Source organism: Taudactylus pleione, unplaced genomic scaffold (assembly GCF_031769625.1).
Source record: "Taudactylus pleione unplaced genomic scaffold, aTauple2 ptg000462l, whole genome shotgun sequence".
Lineage (NCBI taxonomy): Eukaryota > Metazoa > Chordata > Amphibia > Anura > Myobatrachidae > Taudactylus > Taudactylus pleione.
The window spans coordinates 1,121,107-1,139,113 of record NW_028284864.1 but is presented as its reverse complement, the minus strand read 5'-3'; the positions used below and the strand labels follow the sequence as shown (position 1 = coordinate 1,139,113).

Sequence of the window (18,007 nt, the reverse complement as noted above, 5' to 3'; positions counted from 1 at the left end):
ATCTCAGGGACGGGCTGCCATCACAGCCCATGTCATCACAGCCCCTGTCATCACACCCCCGCCATCACAGCCCCGTCATCACAGCCCCTGCCATCACAGCCCCTGCCATCACAGCCCCTGCCATCACAGCCCCTGCCATCACAGCCCCTGCCATCACAGCCCTGTCATCACAGACCCTGCCATCACAGACCCTGCCATCACAGACCCTGCCATCACAGACCCTGCCATCATAGACCCTGCCATCACAGACCCCTGCCATCACAGCCCTGTCATCACACCACCTGCCATCATAGACCCTGCCATCACAGACCCCTGCCATCACAGCCCCTGCCATCACAGCCCTGTCATCACAGCCCCTGCCATCACAGACCCCTGCCATCACAGACCCTGCCATCACAGCCCTGCCATCACAGACCCCTGCCATCACAGCCCCTGCCATCACAGCCCTGTCATCACAGCCCCTGCCATCACAGACCCCTGCCATCACAGACCCTGCCATCACAGCCCTGCCATCACAGCCCCTGCCATCACAGCCCTGCCATCACAGCCCCTGCCATCACAGCTCTGTCTTCACAGACCCTGCCATCACAGACCCTGCCATCACAGACCCTGCCATCACAGCCCTGCCATCACAGCCCCTGCCATCACAGCCCTGCCATCACAGCCCCTGCCATCACAGCTCTGTCTTCACAGACCCTGCCATCACAGACCCTGCCATCACAGACCCTGCCATCACAGACCCTGCCATCACAGACCCTGCCATCACAGACCCTGCCATCACAGCCCTGTCATCACAGCCCCTGCCATCACAGCCCCTGCCATCACAGCCCCTGCCATCACAGCCCCTGCATCACAGACCTCTGCCATCACAGCCCCCTGCCATCACAGCCCCCTGCCATCACAGCCCCCTGCCATCACAGCCCTGCCATCACAGACCCTGCCATCACAGACCCCTGCCATCACAGCCCCTGCCATCACAGCTCTGTCATCACACCACCTGCCATCATAGACCCTGCCATCACAGCCCTGCCATCACAGCCCCTGCCATCACAGCCCTGTCATCACAGCCCCTGCCATCACAGACCCCTGCCATCACAGACCCCTGCCATCACAGCCCCTGTCCCTGAACGCAAATATTAATACATTCGGCTATTACTTAAAATCTTATTACTGCGATAAGTGTCGATAAGACATTATAATTGTCGGGGCTAGTTCCTGATACTTAATAAATATTCCCCTAAATATAATACATTCTTGGAAGAATATACAGTACTTACACCATTAACAAGAAATTAAGCTACTTTTGCCCTTAACCAATAGTTCTGTGCACACCTGTCATATTACCCTGAATGGAAAAGACTTGTGTTGTTGTATTTGAGTACAAAATAAAATAAGCCTCTAATTCGCATTTATTGCTGGATAACCATTTAGTGGATCAGTTGAACACTAAGGGCCGTATTCAATTAGCGTCAAAAAGCCGTTTTCTGCTAAATAGTTTTGCCGGTGACGTTATGTCGCCAGTGGAAACTTATCCCCGTATTCAATTGTTGCAACTTTTCGCCGGTGAGAAAACGCAATGCAATGTACACGGCGGAAAAGGTTCGCCTATGAATAGCTGTCGAAAAAAAGTGCAGAATTGCGGTTTTGGGGTGCAAAGGTGGGGAAACCACCCTGCACCCTTAGGACAGGTCCCCAAAGGTAAACTGCGTCAAAAAATCCTACACAAATAAAAGGAACACCCCAAAAACTGACTTTGAAAAAGAGCGTGAAAAAGTACAAAGTTGGGATACAAACTTAAAAACTAGCGAAATAGACTTTGGGGGGCTCTGCAAGTATGGGGGGAGTTTTTTTTTATTGCAGGTGCTTGCTGAAGGTGCGTTTTTCACGTTATTTAAAACCTAGTTTTTCCAATTTTTGTCCATGCTTGCACCCATTTTCATGTACCCCAAATTTGCTGGGACTAGTTATCTTCACCAAAAAAAACTGCTAAATGCTATTCTTCACCACTTGTGCAAAAACGCTAATTAGCAGCTAATGAGAGCATTTAAGTACCCCAAATAGCTTCAGCAGGGATATTTTGGGGGCATCTACCATGATCCCCAATGTTAGTGAATCTTTTGGGGGGTGTCAGGCTGATTTCCCCAAAACTGACAGCACTTTTCGCCTGTTTGCGTTTCTCCGGGTCCCGTTTTCGCGTCTTTGGAATTGGATACGGCGAAAAGCGGGGACACGCATGATAGTTTTTTGCATGTAAAATCAGCAATGTCGGCGAAAAGTCCGGCATGCGAAAAGTACGTGACTTTTCGCGTCTAATTGAATATGCCCCTAACTATGTGTGCTGTAATTTGAAAATAATTTTCATGACCATTTTTCTCTTGGGCAGGTACATACAAGCACGTCCCAAATTGTGCAGCCTATCAGAAAATACCACCACACATGGTCATAATGTCATCTTATCAATACAGTACGGGAAACCTGAGAGCCATTCACAGATGAGCATACAGAGAGATCCAACTGGCATGAATGTGCGCTAATAGTGATGACAGCTACTTTCACAAGCGGATGGATGGATGGAGGGGTACGGTCATATAAATGCAGCCAATGTTGAATACAAGTTGAATCTGCAATTATTTTCAAGGCCACATGAAATGTACTTTTTTCTATAGGTTTATACAACAATGTTATTTCCCAGTGACTTGATGGGGCAGCATTTACGAACAATTATTCAGTTTACAAAACAATGGTGACTGGTGGACAGGGGAATATTAACATTGGGGGGACCTGTGTGCAGCTGGCCCCTCCCCTGAGCAGCACCCTCCGCCCCAGCTGCTCCACATCTTACCTTACTCCATAATGCAGGTCCCTTCTACTCCGTGGCCCCATCTTACCAGTAATATGCTGGAAGATGGCGCATGCGCACTAGTGAGCAAAGGCTCTGGCACACTCCCTGGGAAGATGGTGCCATGGAGAAGGAGGGACCCGCTTGCTGGCCCAAGGTAAGTATATTCTGTGTGCAGAGTGTGTCACGGGGAATATCCATAGAGTTTTTGATCAATTAGTTGATGATTATCACTGGTGTCATACTATGACATTATGATAGGAACTTTGCAATAAGTTTGCAATAAGTTCCTTCTGCATTAGGACAGGTTGGAAGAACTCGCAGCATGGAGAAGTGGTGCTCTGTACATGTGTATAGGAAGTCAGTACACTTCCCCCTTTAAATCAAAAGTGGAATGTATCCGTGTATCCCCAACATGCAGCTGGAGAGCCGGGCTGGGCCTATTGCTGTTTGCTAAGAGATAGGTTGGACTTGTATCTCTGGTAGTGTAGCTCCTGGCCAGGCTGAGGGGACGAGATGAGCTGCCCCTGGAACATTGTATCCTATAAGGTAAGGGCAAATGATCTTTTGTAATTCTGCAGGCGCTGTCACAGCTTTCTGGGCTGATAGGTGACTTTTAGCTGATTGTTGAACTATAAGTCCCAGCGTGCTCTGTAAGCCACTGCTGGAATGCCATGGGAGGATTCCCTTCAAGGCTCCAAGGCTTCCATTCTGCCATTTAATAAGTTGTATTTCGAAATTTTAAACCATCTGATCGCTTCCAAGCTGTGAAACGTTTGTATAACCAGTGGTCATATTATAACCAGAGTGTGACATAATGTGACAAAATATCCTGTCAGTGTTGTGTTGTGTGCAGTCTGCAGCCGCTACATGACAAGTTCTCTGTGCAAAACGTGACACAATTCAGCCCACAAATGTCTCTCATTTCCCATCAAGTCTAAGTATTCGATGAACTTATCCGACTCTTAGTATATTAGATTCAGGGCATTATTTAATGTTTTGCTTATATGCTCACCTCCAAATGAGCCTACTGTTAGTTAGACGCCCTTCTCCCAGTATTTGTCTTCTGTCGGGGTTGAGTACTATATGAATACCCAGGTCAAAGTCAGTCTCTGCTTTAAAAGTCTGTGTCTGTCTTTCATTTCATCATTTACACAATGCACAGTATGACATTTGGGGTTATATTTATCATTGGTGGCACCTGCAGTGGAGCCCTGACAAGTAACATTCCATATAAGGAATGATTTTACGGGTGTATTTAACAAATAAGCCCTTGGTATTATCACTATCGCTGTATAGTGCTGACACTGATGATGCGCAGTATCATTTAGCGATCACCGGGAGGGGAGGGGCCTGGCGGCTGCCAGGAATGGATCAGAAGATCATTCCCCGGCTGTGCTCGTGCCGGAATCGGTATGACTAGGGGCACCTTAGGGGTGCCTAACCCTAACCTCCCCCCCAAGTGCCTAACCCTAAGTCCCCCCCTGGGTGCCCTAAACCTAACCCTCCCCCCCCCCCGTGGCTGTCCGCTTGCGGCGCCCAGCATCCCTTCGATTGGGATGCCAGGCGCCGGCCTACATCTAGACGCTCGGCATTTCACCCTCGCCGGGATATGACAGTCGGGAAGCCGGCTGTCGGTATTAAGGCAGCCGGTTTCCCGATTGTATACCCTCTCACCATGGGGGAAGGCTGGATGATGGCATCTGAAGAGTTTTCGGAGCTTGGTAAATCGGGCCACACACAGAATAATGGGGACTACGGACTGTTGTGATAGTTAGCCTAACGCAGGAAATATCTCTTACTGCGTTCAGCCTTTGTCAGATTGCTGGGATACTTCAACCAATGCGGAAACTGACATTTTGGCATGGTTATAGCCTTAATAAGTAAGCCCTAAGGATATATGGGATAGATGTACTAAGCCTTGTCCAGAGATAAAGTGGATGGAGATAAATAACCAATCAATCAGCTGCTTACCTTTTTTTTTCCAAGCACAGGGTTCTATGTACTAAGCCATGCAGAGAGATAAAGGGGCAGATATATTAACTGCCAAAGCGGCATCAGTGTACGTTATGTGCGCTGATACAGTTTCTTCCCCATGTATGATTGAGGGACTGCGTCCCTGTCATTATCAGCGCTGCTATTTACAAGATAGCAGTGCCGATAGGTAGGGCAATGTATGAACGGTCAGTTTGCCTGACCGTTCCGCCAGCTGCAGCTATTGATATCGACAGCTACAGCCTGGCGATGCCCTATCCCCACAACAGCACTGTCCCTGCTGCGGTGGCTGCCGGCTCCAGAGCTGCACGCGGGATCTTGCGATGCTTGCAAGATTCCGCGCATGCTCAGTGGAGCCGACCGGGAGTGAGAAGCAAAGCGCATCAGCACTAAGCTAATGTGCCGTGAGCACAGCCGGGGATCGCCGGAGGGGGGAGTTTTCACTCCCCCGCTCCGGCCGATGAGATGTTCATACATCTCATCATTACTGCTTCCTGCTTCACCTCGGCACGATAAGTTCCGCTATAATACATCTCCCCCAGAGTATCAACCAGGCAGCTCCTAACTGTCATTTTTCAAACACAGCCTGTAAAGTGACAGGAGCTGAATGGTTGGTACTTTATCTCTCTCCAACGCTTAGTACATATACCCCCATATGCCATATGCAACACTCAGCATCATATTATGCTACATGAAATACTGTAGGTTAAAATTTCCTGGCTATGAGCATTTAAAACCATAGAATTATATTATGATGATGTCTAATGATGTATTGGGGATGTTGTGCTCTAGGTCTATGTGTGACAATGCTGAACAGTGACCACCTAAATTGTATTTAAATTAGGGATGTGCGGGCTCGAATTAGTTCGGATTTTCCCACGGAGTTTGGATTTTTCCCACCAAAAATCGGGTCTCAGAAAGAGGCAAAACATCATCTTTCATGGACAAACATCATCAATCTTGGACAAAAGTCCATGAAAGATTATGTTTGTCCATGAAAGATGACGTTTTGCCTCTTTCTGAGACCCGATTGTTGGCGGGAAAAATCTGGATTTGGTGGGAAAATCCAAACTAATCCAAGCCCGCACATCCCTAGTTTAAATCCTGCTTAGAACCTATATAGATTATAGATATACACTACTTATACACTACTTCACTGGCTTCAGAGTGCCTCCAAAGCACCACCCATTAGTTGTCCCTTAAGCCTGGTTTACAGATAAGCACAAGACATGCTAGTGGTGCACTTGGAAAATCCAGTTTGTGATTCCATGGGGTGGAGGAGGAGGGTAAGTTAAAGTACAACCTGATTTAAAGGTGTGATGGGGGTGTGTCCTGGAATTCAAATTTAAGATGGGTACACACTATGCAAGTGGTTCTCGAAATCGGTCCTCAGGACCCCAAACAGGTCATGTTTTCCAGGTCACCCAGCAGGTGCACAGGTGTATTCATTACTCACTGACACATTTTAAAAGGTCCACAGGCGGAGCAAATAATTTCACTTGTGATTCTGAGAGGAGACCTGGAAAACATGCACTGTTTGTAGTCCTGAGGACCAAGTTTGAGAACCTGTGCACTAATATGTGATAAATTGTTATTAGCAGAGTGACCAGGGTTAGGACACTGAGGGTCCTATTCATCATCGGGGGCCGTATGGCTACAGAAGTAGCTGCATTACCTACCTCTTCCCCGTCACCGCTTCTAGACATGCGTCACCTCCGTCACGCATGCGCAAAGCCGCCGGGGAGTCAGTGAGGAGGCGGCAGAGGGATCCGCTCTGATCCCTCTTGGCATCCCCGGAACTCCTTCACATAGGAAGGAGCGGGGCTACGAGAACAAGCGCCAACTGAAGATGGCGCTTCTTCTCACAGGCAAACTCCGAAAACTTTCAGTTTTCAGAGTTTGCTGAATATCAGGTGGTCCTATTTGGACCCCTGATGATGAATGGCCTGGTAACCTAAATATACGGAAACTAGCGTTTCCACATGGTTAACGGGCCATTTATCGTATGATGAATAGGCCCCTATCTCTGTAACCACTTAGAAGAGTATTAGCAGAGTTGGAGCTATTAACAGTACTCTGAGCTCTGGGAGTACAGATGGTGCATACTGGATTGGTGACATGCGCGGCAAAGGTGCTGATGGCAGTTATTCCACACGTGAAACAGCTTATTAACCAGGCACAAAATACAGGTGGCTGTAGTCACAAGGATTAATCGGGTGTAATATAACTGGGTAGTGGATGCAGCCTGGAGCAATTGGGTATGCTGGATGTTGTAGTGTGCCAGGTGGAATCAGAGCATACACCCTAGTGGTGTGTGGTGCTGTGCTCCACTAGACAAGCGGTGGTGGTACAGGGTGTTTGGTACACATGTTGGGCCTTGTAAGGCTGTAGCGCTGGGGAGAGTCTCAGGGCACATTCGGCTAACATGGACACCAGGGAGAAAGACATAAAGAGAAGTAGCGCATTTCAGAGGTCAGATCTCCTGACAGAGCCGTGTCGGGTCCTAGAGACCGCCGACTCTCGCTATCATGGATGGAGGAAGTGCTGAGCGTTCCGCATCCAACAATTCTGCTGATCCATAAATGCTCCAATCAGACAGAGCGATTATCAGGTCGGTGTGTACTGTACACAGGGCCTGATTCTGTAAGGATCGTAATTGCAAAGCTGCACACAGGCTATAGATATATGATGTATGCACGCAGGCTATAGATATATGATGTATGCACACAGGCTATAGATATATGATGTATGCACACAGGCTATAGATATATGATGTATGCATGCAGGCTATAGATATATGATGTATGCACACAGGCTATAGATATATGATGTATGCACACAGGCTATAGACATGATGTATGCACGCAGGCAGCTTAGCAATTGTGATCCTTGCAGATATGGTAATGCAGCAAGAGGCATCACGCCCCCTGTGCTTTACTTATCAGAGCTGTGTTGTCCAATGCAGCGTCGGATAATCTGCGTACCATCGGCCGGCTGCTGTGGCCCATGGGGTCCCGCAGTCGGCCGCCGCAGTTTAGAGGTAGAGGCAAGGAAATCTCCTTCAGCCGACAGAGATCCTGGCTTCTTCCCTCCCGCCCAACAGCGGCAACACACCTCCGTTACGGAAACGGAGGGTATCGCCGCCCCCTCCCCGTCCCCAAACGGCAGCAGACTCTCAATCACTGACAGTCTGCTGCCAGTTTACGTGCAGGCTCGCAGCCATGTTCTGCACATGCGCAGAACAGGTCTGGCGCCTGTGCAGATTCCCGAACATTGGGAAGCTGCGTTTAGCAGTGCACTGCTGAATTAGGCCCTCACTGAGCAATTTCTAGTCCAGTGTGTACTTTGTTCCACAGGAGGTCGGGAAGGAGATAGCGTGTGCAGCACAACAGATCCCAACCTCCCAACCTGACCGTCGCAGGAGTGTTTGAAGCCGTTTATCAGCTAACACTCTTGTATACACACTATCCAATTAACAGACCGATCAGCCAATTATCGGCTGGTAGGCCCGATAACTGGATAGTGGGTACCAGACTTAGGACCTCATTCAGAGTCGGTCGCGAGCGCCGATGCGCTCGTAACCGACTCGATGGTTTGGCCTGAGCACGCCCCGGAGCGACAGAGAAACTCTGTCGCTCCAGAGCTCGTTACCAAAGGGGCGGCTGTCGATGTTGATCGACAGCTTGCCCCGTTTGGTAGGCGGGCCGGGGGGGTGGTTTCCAAAATGGAGGCGTTCCTTTACGAACACCTACCGTTTTGTGGGCAGCCGCAATGACATCATCAGTGATGTCAGTGGGGAGCTTCCTGCTCCATCAGAGACGAAAAAAGCTCCCTGGGGCTTACGAGTGCCCAGACCCAACCTTAGGGTCTGGTCGTAAGCCCCGATGGTCGCGATGGTGATCATCAACCTGGTCGGTCGTTAAGCTTGCAACTAACGACTGCCTCTGAATGAGGTCCTTAGAGCTGGAAAGGATGCAGAATGCAGGACAGGCCTGCAGTATTTGCCTTCCATGCAAATGAAATAGAACAAATAACGTTAGCAGGGCACCCCTAGCATTGCAATATGGTTGCTTGGCTGCAAATTCTGCATCAGTTCTAAATTTGCCACTAACTCTAAAACAGGCTTATAATGTATTATTGTGAGTGTGCTCTGATTAATCTTTAATAGAGTTTCTTATTTAGTACTAGAACAGGGGTTCCCAACCACGGTCCTAAAGGCACACTAACAGTCCAGGTTTTAAGGATAGCCATAGTTGAGCACAGGTGACCTTAGTTATTTTGATTTAACCATCTGTGCTTAAGCATGGATATCACTAAAACCAGGGCCCTCATTCAGACCCACTCGCAAGCGGGCGCACGTACGTTAGGCGTACGTACAAAAATATTTAAATTCAATGGCTCGCTCGTATTTTCGTTCGCATCTAAAATTCCTCCCAAAACTCTGACGACCCCTCCTCTAACTAACGAGCGTACGAAATAGCGAGCGTACATCCCCGAAATGGCTTGAAAGGAACGCACGCACAAGTATAAACAGGAAGTGGCCTTGTCAGATGTCGATTACCTGCTCCTTTATTCTGCCTACCTCCATCAATCGTATCATGCCAATCAATGTATCAATTAGCTTAATTGTTTGTTTTTTTTCAACACAATGAAAGAAACTTTACTCTTGTCTGTGTTTGTGTTTACCCGCAGAATACGTACGGATGAAACATTCGCTTGTATTGTTTAAAAAACATGTGAACCACAATTAAACAATTGTACTATTGCTGTGTATCCCCGCATATTTCCCTGGGTTCATTTCTTTATTTAAATTTGCTTACGCATGTCACTGCATCAAGCCTATCCTAACTCTCCAGAGATTTCTGGCCCTGTCGAACACATGACTCATACACTAACCAATAAAATTGCTCCTGTTAATTTCCAAAATACATTAGCCAATCAGAAAATTTTTACACACTTTATCAAAAATGATTTTTAAGAAAAACACCATTGCCATCATGAGAGCCTCCGCATTCACCAGGCGTGAGCTGCTGGTGCTTACGGAGGTCATGGATCGCCGGATCACCAGCCAGCCAGAACCCATGACCAACCGGCAGAAGCGCTCCGCGTATGCGGAGGTACGGTCCCGCCTGCGGTCCTTTGGATCACGCCGCAACATCGGCCAGCTGGAGCGCAGGTGGTCCGACCTGCAACGGCGAACGCCCCGCTTGCTGGCATGCTTTCGCATGCAGATCCTGGCAAGTAAGTGTTATGTATTGTGGTTTTAATGTTTGTGTTTGTGGGGCAAACTGCGTGTGCATGTTTTCATGTTTGTTCTATTTATTATTTGTACTCATATCTGCGTCTGCATGTTTTCCTGTCTGTTCTATTTATTATTTGTACTCATATCTGCGTCTGCATGTTTTCCCTCTTTTTATGAATTTTTAATTCTACTGCTATTTTTTTTTTTTTTTTTTTTTTTTTGTTTGTTTGTTTGGCCGGATTTGTCCATAAACTAAACGCAATTTATTTGACATATTTTAGGGGGACAGCCAAGACTCCGCCGTCAACGTCGGCGTTCCCGCCCACTCTCCCCAACCCCCAGCCAACACTCCACCCCAAATCTTTCCCCTATTCCCCACTCCTCCCCATCCTTCCCAGACCCTCTCCCGGAAATGTCGGGACTCCTTCCCCTCCGTCCCACTTCCCCCTCTCCTCCACCCACCCCTCTTCCAATTACCCCGTCCCCGGAGTCCAGCATAACTCCGCCCCATTCTTTGGGGAATGACGGATCCTCCGAGGAGGATCATGGAGGTTTTGCCGGAGCTCCCGATTTTTTTCCCGGTATGTTTTTTATTATTTTTTTTTAAACCACAAACTGTTTGTATGTAATCATGTGTCGTGCCTTTCTTCGTGTTTTTGTGGCTTGACTTTTGTTGATTGTGAAGGTTTGCCTTTACCTCTTCCTGGTGATTTAAGCATACACATATCATACCTGTGGGAATTTGTACCTAGGCCTTGTATTTTTGCCAGCCCACACTTTTTATTTATGTTTTTGGGTTTAGGAGTGATTTGTTTTTTAATTAATGTTTTTCTGTGGAGTCCCTATTGTTGTATTAACCCACACACTTTTCTCACCCACAGAGGAACAGAGGCGTCGCCAAGAGGTGGCGGATGTTGTGGGGCAGATGCGCCACCATGTAATCGGCCTTCTGGTGGCCCTCGACCGACTGTCTGGCCTCCTTCGGCATTAGATTTTTTTTTTTTGTTGTATTTTCCCAATAAAATTTTAAAGACAAATATACGTTGTGGATCATTTTTAAAAACCAAAATCAAAATAGTTTAGCCTGACATAAGTTCCTGCAAGGATTTCCCTTTTGTAAAAGTTAGATTGTGTTTTGTCTTTGTATGTCAAACAGACACCAGAAACACATAACAGTAACAATGTAATTTCCCTTTTTGGGTGTAGTGTCAATTTCAGATTTCTACATTTTCCAGGTTCCTACTTGGTGCGCAAGCTGCTTAGGCCAATCTTACAAATCCCAAGGTTGGGCCAGGCTTCCTTTTGGTGTGGATTGGAAAGCTGAAAACATATTTCAGTTTTGCTCATCTGGCGTCAGTACTGGTTTACCCCTTAGTCAAATGTAACTTGTGTTAACCTGGTTACACTTGCTGTTAACGTCCCAAAAAAGGAAGACCATTTCACTCTTCAAACATTTATTCACCACATAACAGAGCAAACAAAGTGGTCACTCCCCAAAAAAATACACAGTGATAAATTCAAATACAACACATACCAAGAAAAAAATAAATAAAAACACAAAATCAAGAACTGGTTGACGAAGGACCATGCCAACATGATTCCACAAACATGGCGTTGCGATATGGGTTCCAGAATATATGCCCAAAAGGACCAGATCCAGGTTTGGTAAGGGTAGCAGGAAGTAGTGAGCGTTGGAGTGCCAAAGATTATGTGAACAAACAGAAGATGGTGAGAAAAATAAAAATAAATTAGATGTTTGCCCAAAAAAAAAACACACATTAGGTATAAACACTGGAGTTTTGAACAAACTTACCTAAAAAATCTGGCCACAACATCATCGCGTATGGCCCCCCCACATACTGACCTTCGACCAACCTCGGGGGGGCCATCCTCAGGTAAGGCATCCTCTGGCTGCATTGGGACACCACTCCTTATGGCAATGTTGTGAAATATCCCACACAGGACCACAATTTTAGACACCATATCCGGCACATACATGAGCTCGCCACCAGAGCGGTGGAGGCATCTGAATCGGCCTTTTAAAAGGCCGATACAGCGCTCCACCACTTGCCTGGTGGCTGTAAGTGCGGAATTATACGCACTTTGTGGCCCTGGTGTGGGAGCCAAATAAGGAGTGAGCAGCCAGGACATGCAAGGGTATCCACTGTCTCCTGTGAACAAAAATAGACCACATCAGGAACACTGTGTATCAAGCTTAACATTGTTATGTACTAAAGGTCTCCACTTACCCAGAAGCCACGCATCACCAGCTTGTAGGTTGGTTAATTTCTGCCATATCCCTGATTGCCGGATGACGAAGGAGTCATGAGCACTTCCGGGTAATTTAGCATTCAGGGACAGGATCTGGAGGGAGGCATCACATACCACCATTACATTCAGGGAGTGATAGTGTTTCCTGTTTCTAAATATGGCCTCCAGCCGTGCTGGAGGCTGAAGTGGTATGTGAGTACCATCCACAACCCCTATGATGTGTGGGAAGCCAGCTATTTGGTAAAAATTGGCCTTGGCCACACTAAGGGCACCCATATCCAAAGGCATTTGAATAAAATGATGGAGGTGCTTGAAAAGTGCCTCCATCACTGCCCTCAGGATCCGGGAAAAGGAGGATTGGGAGATGCCCGCCACTATTCCGACCGTTGTTTGAAACGATCCTGAGGCACAGAAATGTAACACCGCCATAAATTGCGTCAGTGGTGGTATTGCTGTTGGACTGTCAATTTGCCGCTCAAGATCACTTTCTATTAATGAGAGAGTGTCTATGATGATTTTGGGAGGTAGACGGTAGCGTCTTAAAACCTCATCATCGGGCATTCCAAAAAGGGTGACACGTGTTCGAAATATCTGGGGCCTTGCATGCCTACGATGCCTACGCCTGGGACGAGTTTGAGGTTGGTCGTCTTCCGGGAGCAGGGCCAGAACAATTCGCCCCAGATCTATCTGAAATTCAAAGTTTACAATGTAAGGCTTTTGACCCACCCCAAAAGTAAGAAAAAAAAACTTAGCTTTCTGATACCATCCATAGCTGCTTACATGCCGGGGTATTGTCATGATATGTATAAACTGTAAAAAAGGCAACAATGAGACGTCAAAAATGTAAAGGGTTTTTTTTTAGGTAAAAAATTGTTGCAAGCCAACACAGAAAATAACGGAAAAACACATTTGCCCATCGCTGAAAACTACATTGCACACCGTACGTCAAATAGGGTTCAAATGGACCCAAAAAATGGAAAAGGGAAAAGCAAAACTGGATTATATGATGAATAAGCCGTCCAAAATGCGGTAAATTATTCGCAAATGCAAGTCACTACACCAACAGTCCAAAATGCGGTAAATTATTCGCAAATGCAAGTCACTACACCAACAGTCCAAAATGCGGTAAATTATTCGCAAATGCAAGTCACTACACCAACAGTCCAAAATGCGGTAAATTATTCGCAAATGCAAGTCACTACACCAACAGTCCAAAATGCGGTAAATTATTCGCAAATGCAACTCACTACACCAACAGTCCAAAATGCGGTAAATTATTCGCAAATGCAAGTCACTACACCAACAGTCCAAAATGCGGTAAATTATTCGCAAATGCAAGTCACTACACCAACAGTCCAAAATGCGGTAAATTATTCGCAAATGCAAGTCACTACACCAACAGTCCAAAATGCGGTAAATTATTCGCAAATGCAAGTCACTACACCAACAGTCCAAAATGCGGTAATTCATTCGCAAATGCAAGACAAAAAATGGACTTACCCAACTCGAATATATAAGATGTCCTCAAAAAACTTCTTTGGGTCCGAAAACCAAAAAAAACTAAAAAATATGAAATGAGTGTTAAACAAATTAACTAACCACAAAACAGAAGAATACAACAATTGGCCACAAATTTGAATGCACAAAACTTACCAAATCAGGAAAGGATGTAGAAAAAATGAAAAAAATGCGAACGGAAAAACCAAAGAAATGTAGCAAAAACAAACAAAAAAACAACTCTCCAAAATCCTCCAAACGCAACCAACCAAATCCAAACCACTTAACCGACAACACTCCAACAACCCCACCTCGAATCCACACACACCAAGCCATAAATAGTGTTTATTTTCCCGCACAAATTAAGGATGAATCATAGGGACGCACAATCAATGATGCGGCCGCAATCTAACGACGCATGTATAAATACGTCACAAAATCACATAGAATTTCTGGATGATTTCATGCTGGAAGCAGAGACATGGCTTCAAACCAGGGAAACAATGGTCAAAATTGCGGCGGTAAGGCCTTCATGCATTTTGTGTCAATGAGTATTTTAAAACATAATATTGTGCAAGTTGAGAAGTGGCTAAATCTGCATATTTACCCAAATAGGTGAGGAGGATGACATGGAAGAGACTGCTGGCCCCAGTCAACCCGCCAAAGCTGCCAAAAAAAAAAGGCAGCCACATTTCACAAGCAAGGAGATGGAGGTTTTGATCCAGAAGTGCGTTGACATCCTGCCCCAGGCAGCCAGGAATATGAGCCAAAGCCAGAAGTGGAGAATGTGGGAGGAGGTCGCCGTTGCTGTCAATAGGGTGGGTGATTATGTCCGTCTAGCCCGGGATGTCAAACGGCGGTAAGTAAACACTTTCCCATCCTATAAACAAACCCCATTGTAAAAAAAAGGATAATGGTTCCAAATTCATTCCACAGATGGGCAGACTTCAAATATCGTCTAAAGCAAAAACTTGCCGACAGGGCTAGGCATGCAAGGGGGACAGGTGGGGGTCCCACCCCTGTGTCATTGGAGTTGACAGACTTAGAAGAGATGGCACAGGGGTGTGTGCAGGCTGTGGAGGTGTTTGGCGTGTCCAACATGGATACGGACATGCCAGACTTTGCGGCTCCTCATGTTGGCCAAGGTAAGTCTTGTCATGTCACCATCTCAGAAATGCTATTGTGCCAATATGTAGATTCTAATGTGAGTCTTTTCTCCAATTTCCTAACAGAGACAGAGGCGGATGAGTCTGCTCCAGAGGGGAGCCTTGGCCGCAGAATTTCTGCTGACTCTGCAGGGGAGGAACCAGTACATCCGGCTGAGGACCCTGCAGAAGCCAGTCCAGGGCGTGCCCCCTCGCAGGCAGTGGGCCTCCTCACAGAACTCAATTTTAAATCGGATTGCCATACGGAGATTCTGCAGAGGATGGACGCCAGTCTGATACGGGTGGCTGAGGCCCTGGAGCAAAATGCTGCGGCCAACGTGACCATTGCTCAGGCCCTGGCGGAAAATACCAGGGCCAACATCCGCATCGCCGATGCCCTGGAGCAGCTCGTTCGCCAGCACATGGTGGAGCCGACCTCCCTTCCTGCCGGAACATCCAGATCCTCCACCTCTGGCACAACATCAGGCAATCCTCCAAATGTGCCTAGCCCTGTGCCTAGTCCAGAGGCCACAACATCTGCCTCTGGACAGGCCAGCCCGATGGCATCCCGGACCCGGTCTGGCGCCCACCCTCACCCATCCAAACGGCCGAGAAAACGGTGACAGCAATGGCGACTTTTCCCACTTTCCTTCTGTGCTTGGCTCATATTCCTTTCTGGTCAAAACTTCCCTCTCCTTTCTTGTGAAATGTTTTTAAATTTTGTATTTACGATTATGTTAGTAGTTATGTTTTTTTTTTTTTTAGATCAAATATCTTGGCCACAAAAAAAGGCAATACAATATTATGCCAATTTGTTTGTGTGTAAACAATAAATTGTGCAAAAAAAACAGACATTGTATTGTGACATTATTGTACAAATGGGTTACATTTAATCCTGGCCTTAAACGCAAAAACTGACCCTCTTATGTTAAAAAAAAGGCCTCTTTAAGGAACGTTTAAAAAAACACATAGCGATGCAAATTCAACAGTAAACCAAAAAAAAGGGGAGCTAATTAAAAGATGATGACATTATTTTTACAATAGGCCATAACCACCAAATTGTAGCCAAAAAAAAAACCCAAAAATGTACGCTAATTGATTATGTAATCATGACATTAGCAGCTCTGATTTCCACCTGCGTACGCTTTTGTGCTATCCCAATAAACTGCTTTCCAAACACATACCAAGCCGGATTTCAATCCAACACTAATTACTTTACTGACCAGCCACGATTAATCGCAGCACCATCGTGGAGTCCCGGGACGGAGGAGAAGGCCATCGCCAATGTGGTCGAGTAATCCTGACCCTAAGCTGTGCGAGCATTTTGAAGGGAAAGCGGATGTTTCAGTGACGTATGAGACGGTCCGAACACATTTGACGTTCGCATCTGCTAATGTATGTACGCCCCAAAAACGCTTCGCCACGCCTGCGTTTTGTCATCTCCACCCCCGTCAACACCCAAAAACGCCCTGTTCTGTCAATCACATTTGACATGTCACTTCCTGTACGCTATTTTAGGAACGAGAGAAAAAAAGCTCGCAATTTGCCGTACGCGCATGCGCGGTGTAACCCCGACGCATGCGCGGTTAGTCAACATCGGAACGCAACGAGCGTACTGTTGTTAACGTGCGGCTCTGAATGAGGGCCCAGGACTGTTAGTGTGCCTTGAGGACCGATGTTGGGAATCACTGTACTAGAAGGTACATCTCTTCACAATAACTGTAAAAGGGATGTCCGTCTAATCATTAAACACATTTAAGATGCAGAGATTTGGGAATGCAAATGATTTCAATTTAATAAATAAATCTGATTATTTCCTCGCTGATGTCTGTATATTAGTGCACTAAGGGCCAGATTCACTACCGATCGTAACTGCGATGACGTACGCAATTGGCCGATTGTTGCCTTCTGCGCATCCGTATGCATTGCAGTGCGCGTGCGTGAACCGGCCACCGTGATCGAGGCTACGCAGATCCATCGCAGAGTGATTGACAGGAAGTACCATTTGTGGGTGATGACGGGGGGGTTGGTCAGCGAAACGCAGGCATGCCAGTGCGTTCGAGCGCTGTTGCAGGGGCGTGTATAAATGATCCACTGCGATGCCATACGCAGTTTCAGTACTCACTGCGTGCGATGAAGTTAGCAATTTCTGAGTAAGGTCTGACCTTGTGGAAGTGTGCGTGAGGCTCCGATGGTACTCGATGTCACCGATGGTTTCGCAGTCTTTCTAAACATTATGGATGTGTGTAAGGTAGTGTTAGCGATCGCAATGGATTAGTCAGACTGCGTGCGCAATTGCTATTGCATACGCAGTTACGTACGGTAATGAATCAGGCCCTGAGTTAGACAAATGTTATTTGGGGAGGGGAATTTACCACTGTGCTAATCCAGATCATTCAGATGGAATACACCAGGCTGGAAGTCATGTGAGATCTCGTGCTAGCACGCAGCAGTCATACTTAAGCCTCTTTCTATATATAATGCTCTGAATCACAATGAATCACTTACAGTAGTGGCAACTCGGGTGGGACCAACCATTTATTGTTTTTTAGCTACCGCCACAATATTGATCTCACGAGCTTTGTCTCTATACCATATACGTGTATTTTGTTGGCTGTTTAGTCTGAGTGTGCCACAATAAAGTATATCTGTAAAGTGTCTGTCTATGTGCTATGAATACTGGCAGGGATGACCCAATACCCAGAGCATGTCACTCCTGCAGTCTGGGGCGTATCTATAATGGGTGCAGGGTGTGCAGGGCACGCAGGTACAGGGGGGCCCACACCAAACACCCTGCACCCATATTTTTAATACTTACCGTTTACAGAGTCCGGCTATCAGCACTGTAAATTCGGCTGGAAAATGGCCGCCGCTGCCATTTTCCCACCGTTTTGCGCATACGCAGTTTGGAAATCGCTGGGGAAATGGCGCGGCAGCCATTTTCCCTGTAACTTGCGCAAGCGAAGTAGACTCTGGGGCCCAGAGTCTACTGTGCATGCGAAGGTCAACGGAAAAAAT

The 18,007-nt window shown here is 46.8% G+C and overlaps 1 protein-coding gene across 1 annotated transcript in view; it reads left to right on the top strand.

Annotated features, from left to right (window-relative positions):
• Window positions 1–3,299: 3,299 nt before the first annotated feature.
• Window positions 3,300–18,007, top strand: part of SPI1 (Spi-1 proto-oncogene) — an 83,706-nt gene continuing 68,998 nt past the window's right edge. Inside the window, exon 1 of the mRNA XM_088448621.1 lies at window positions 3,300–3,388. Within this exon, the coding sequence (XP_088304747.1) occupies window positions 3,356–3,388 (33 nt within the window). The 5' untranslated portion in view covers window positions 3,300–3,355. The remainder of the gene's footprint in view (window positions 3,389–18,007) is intronic.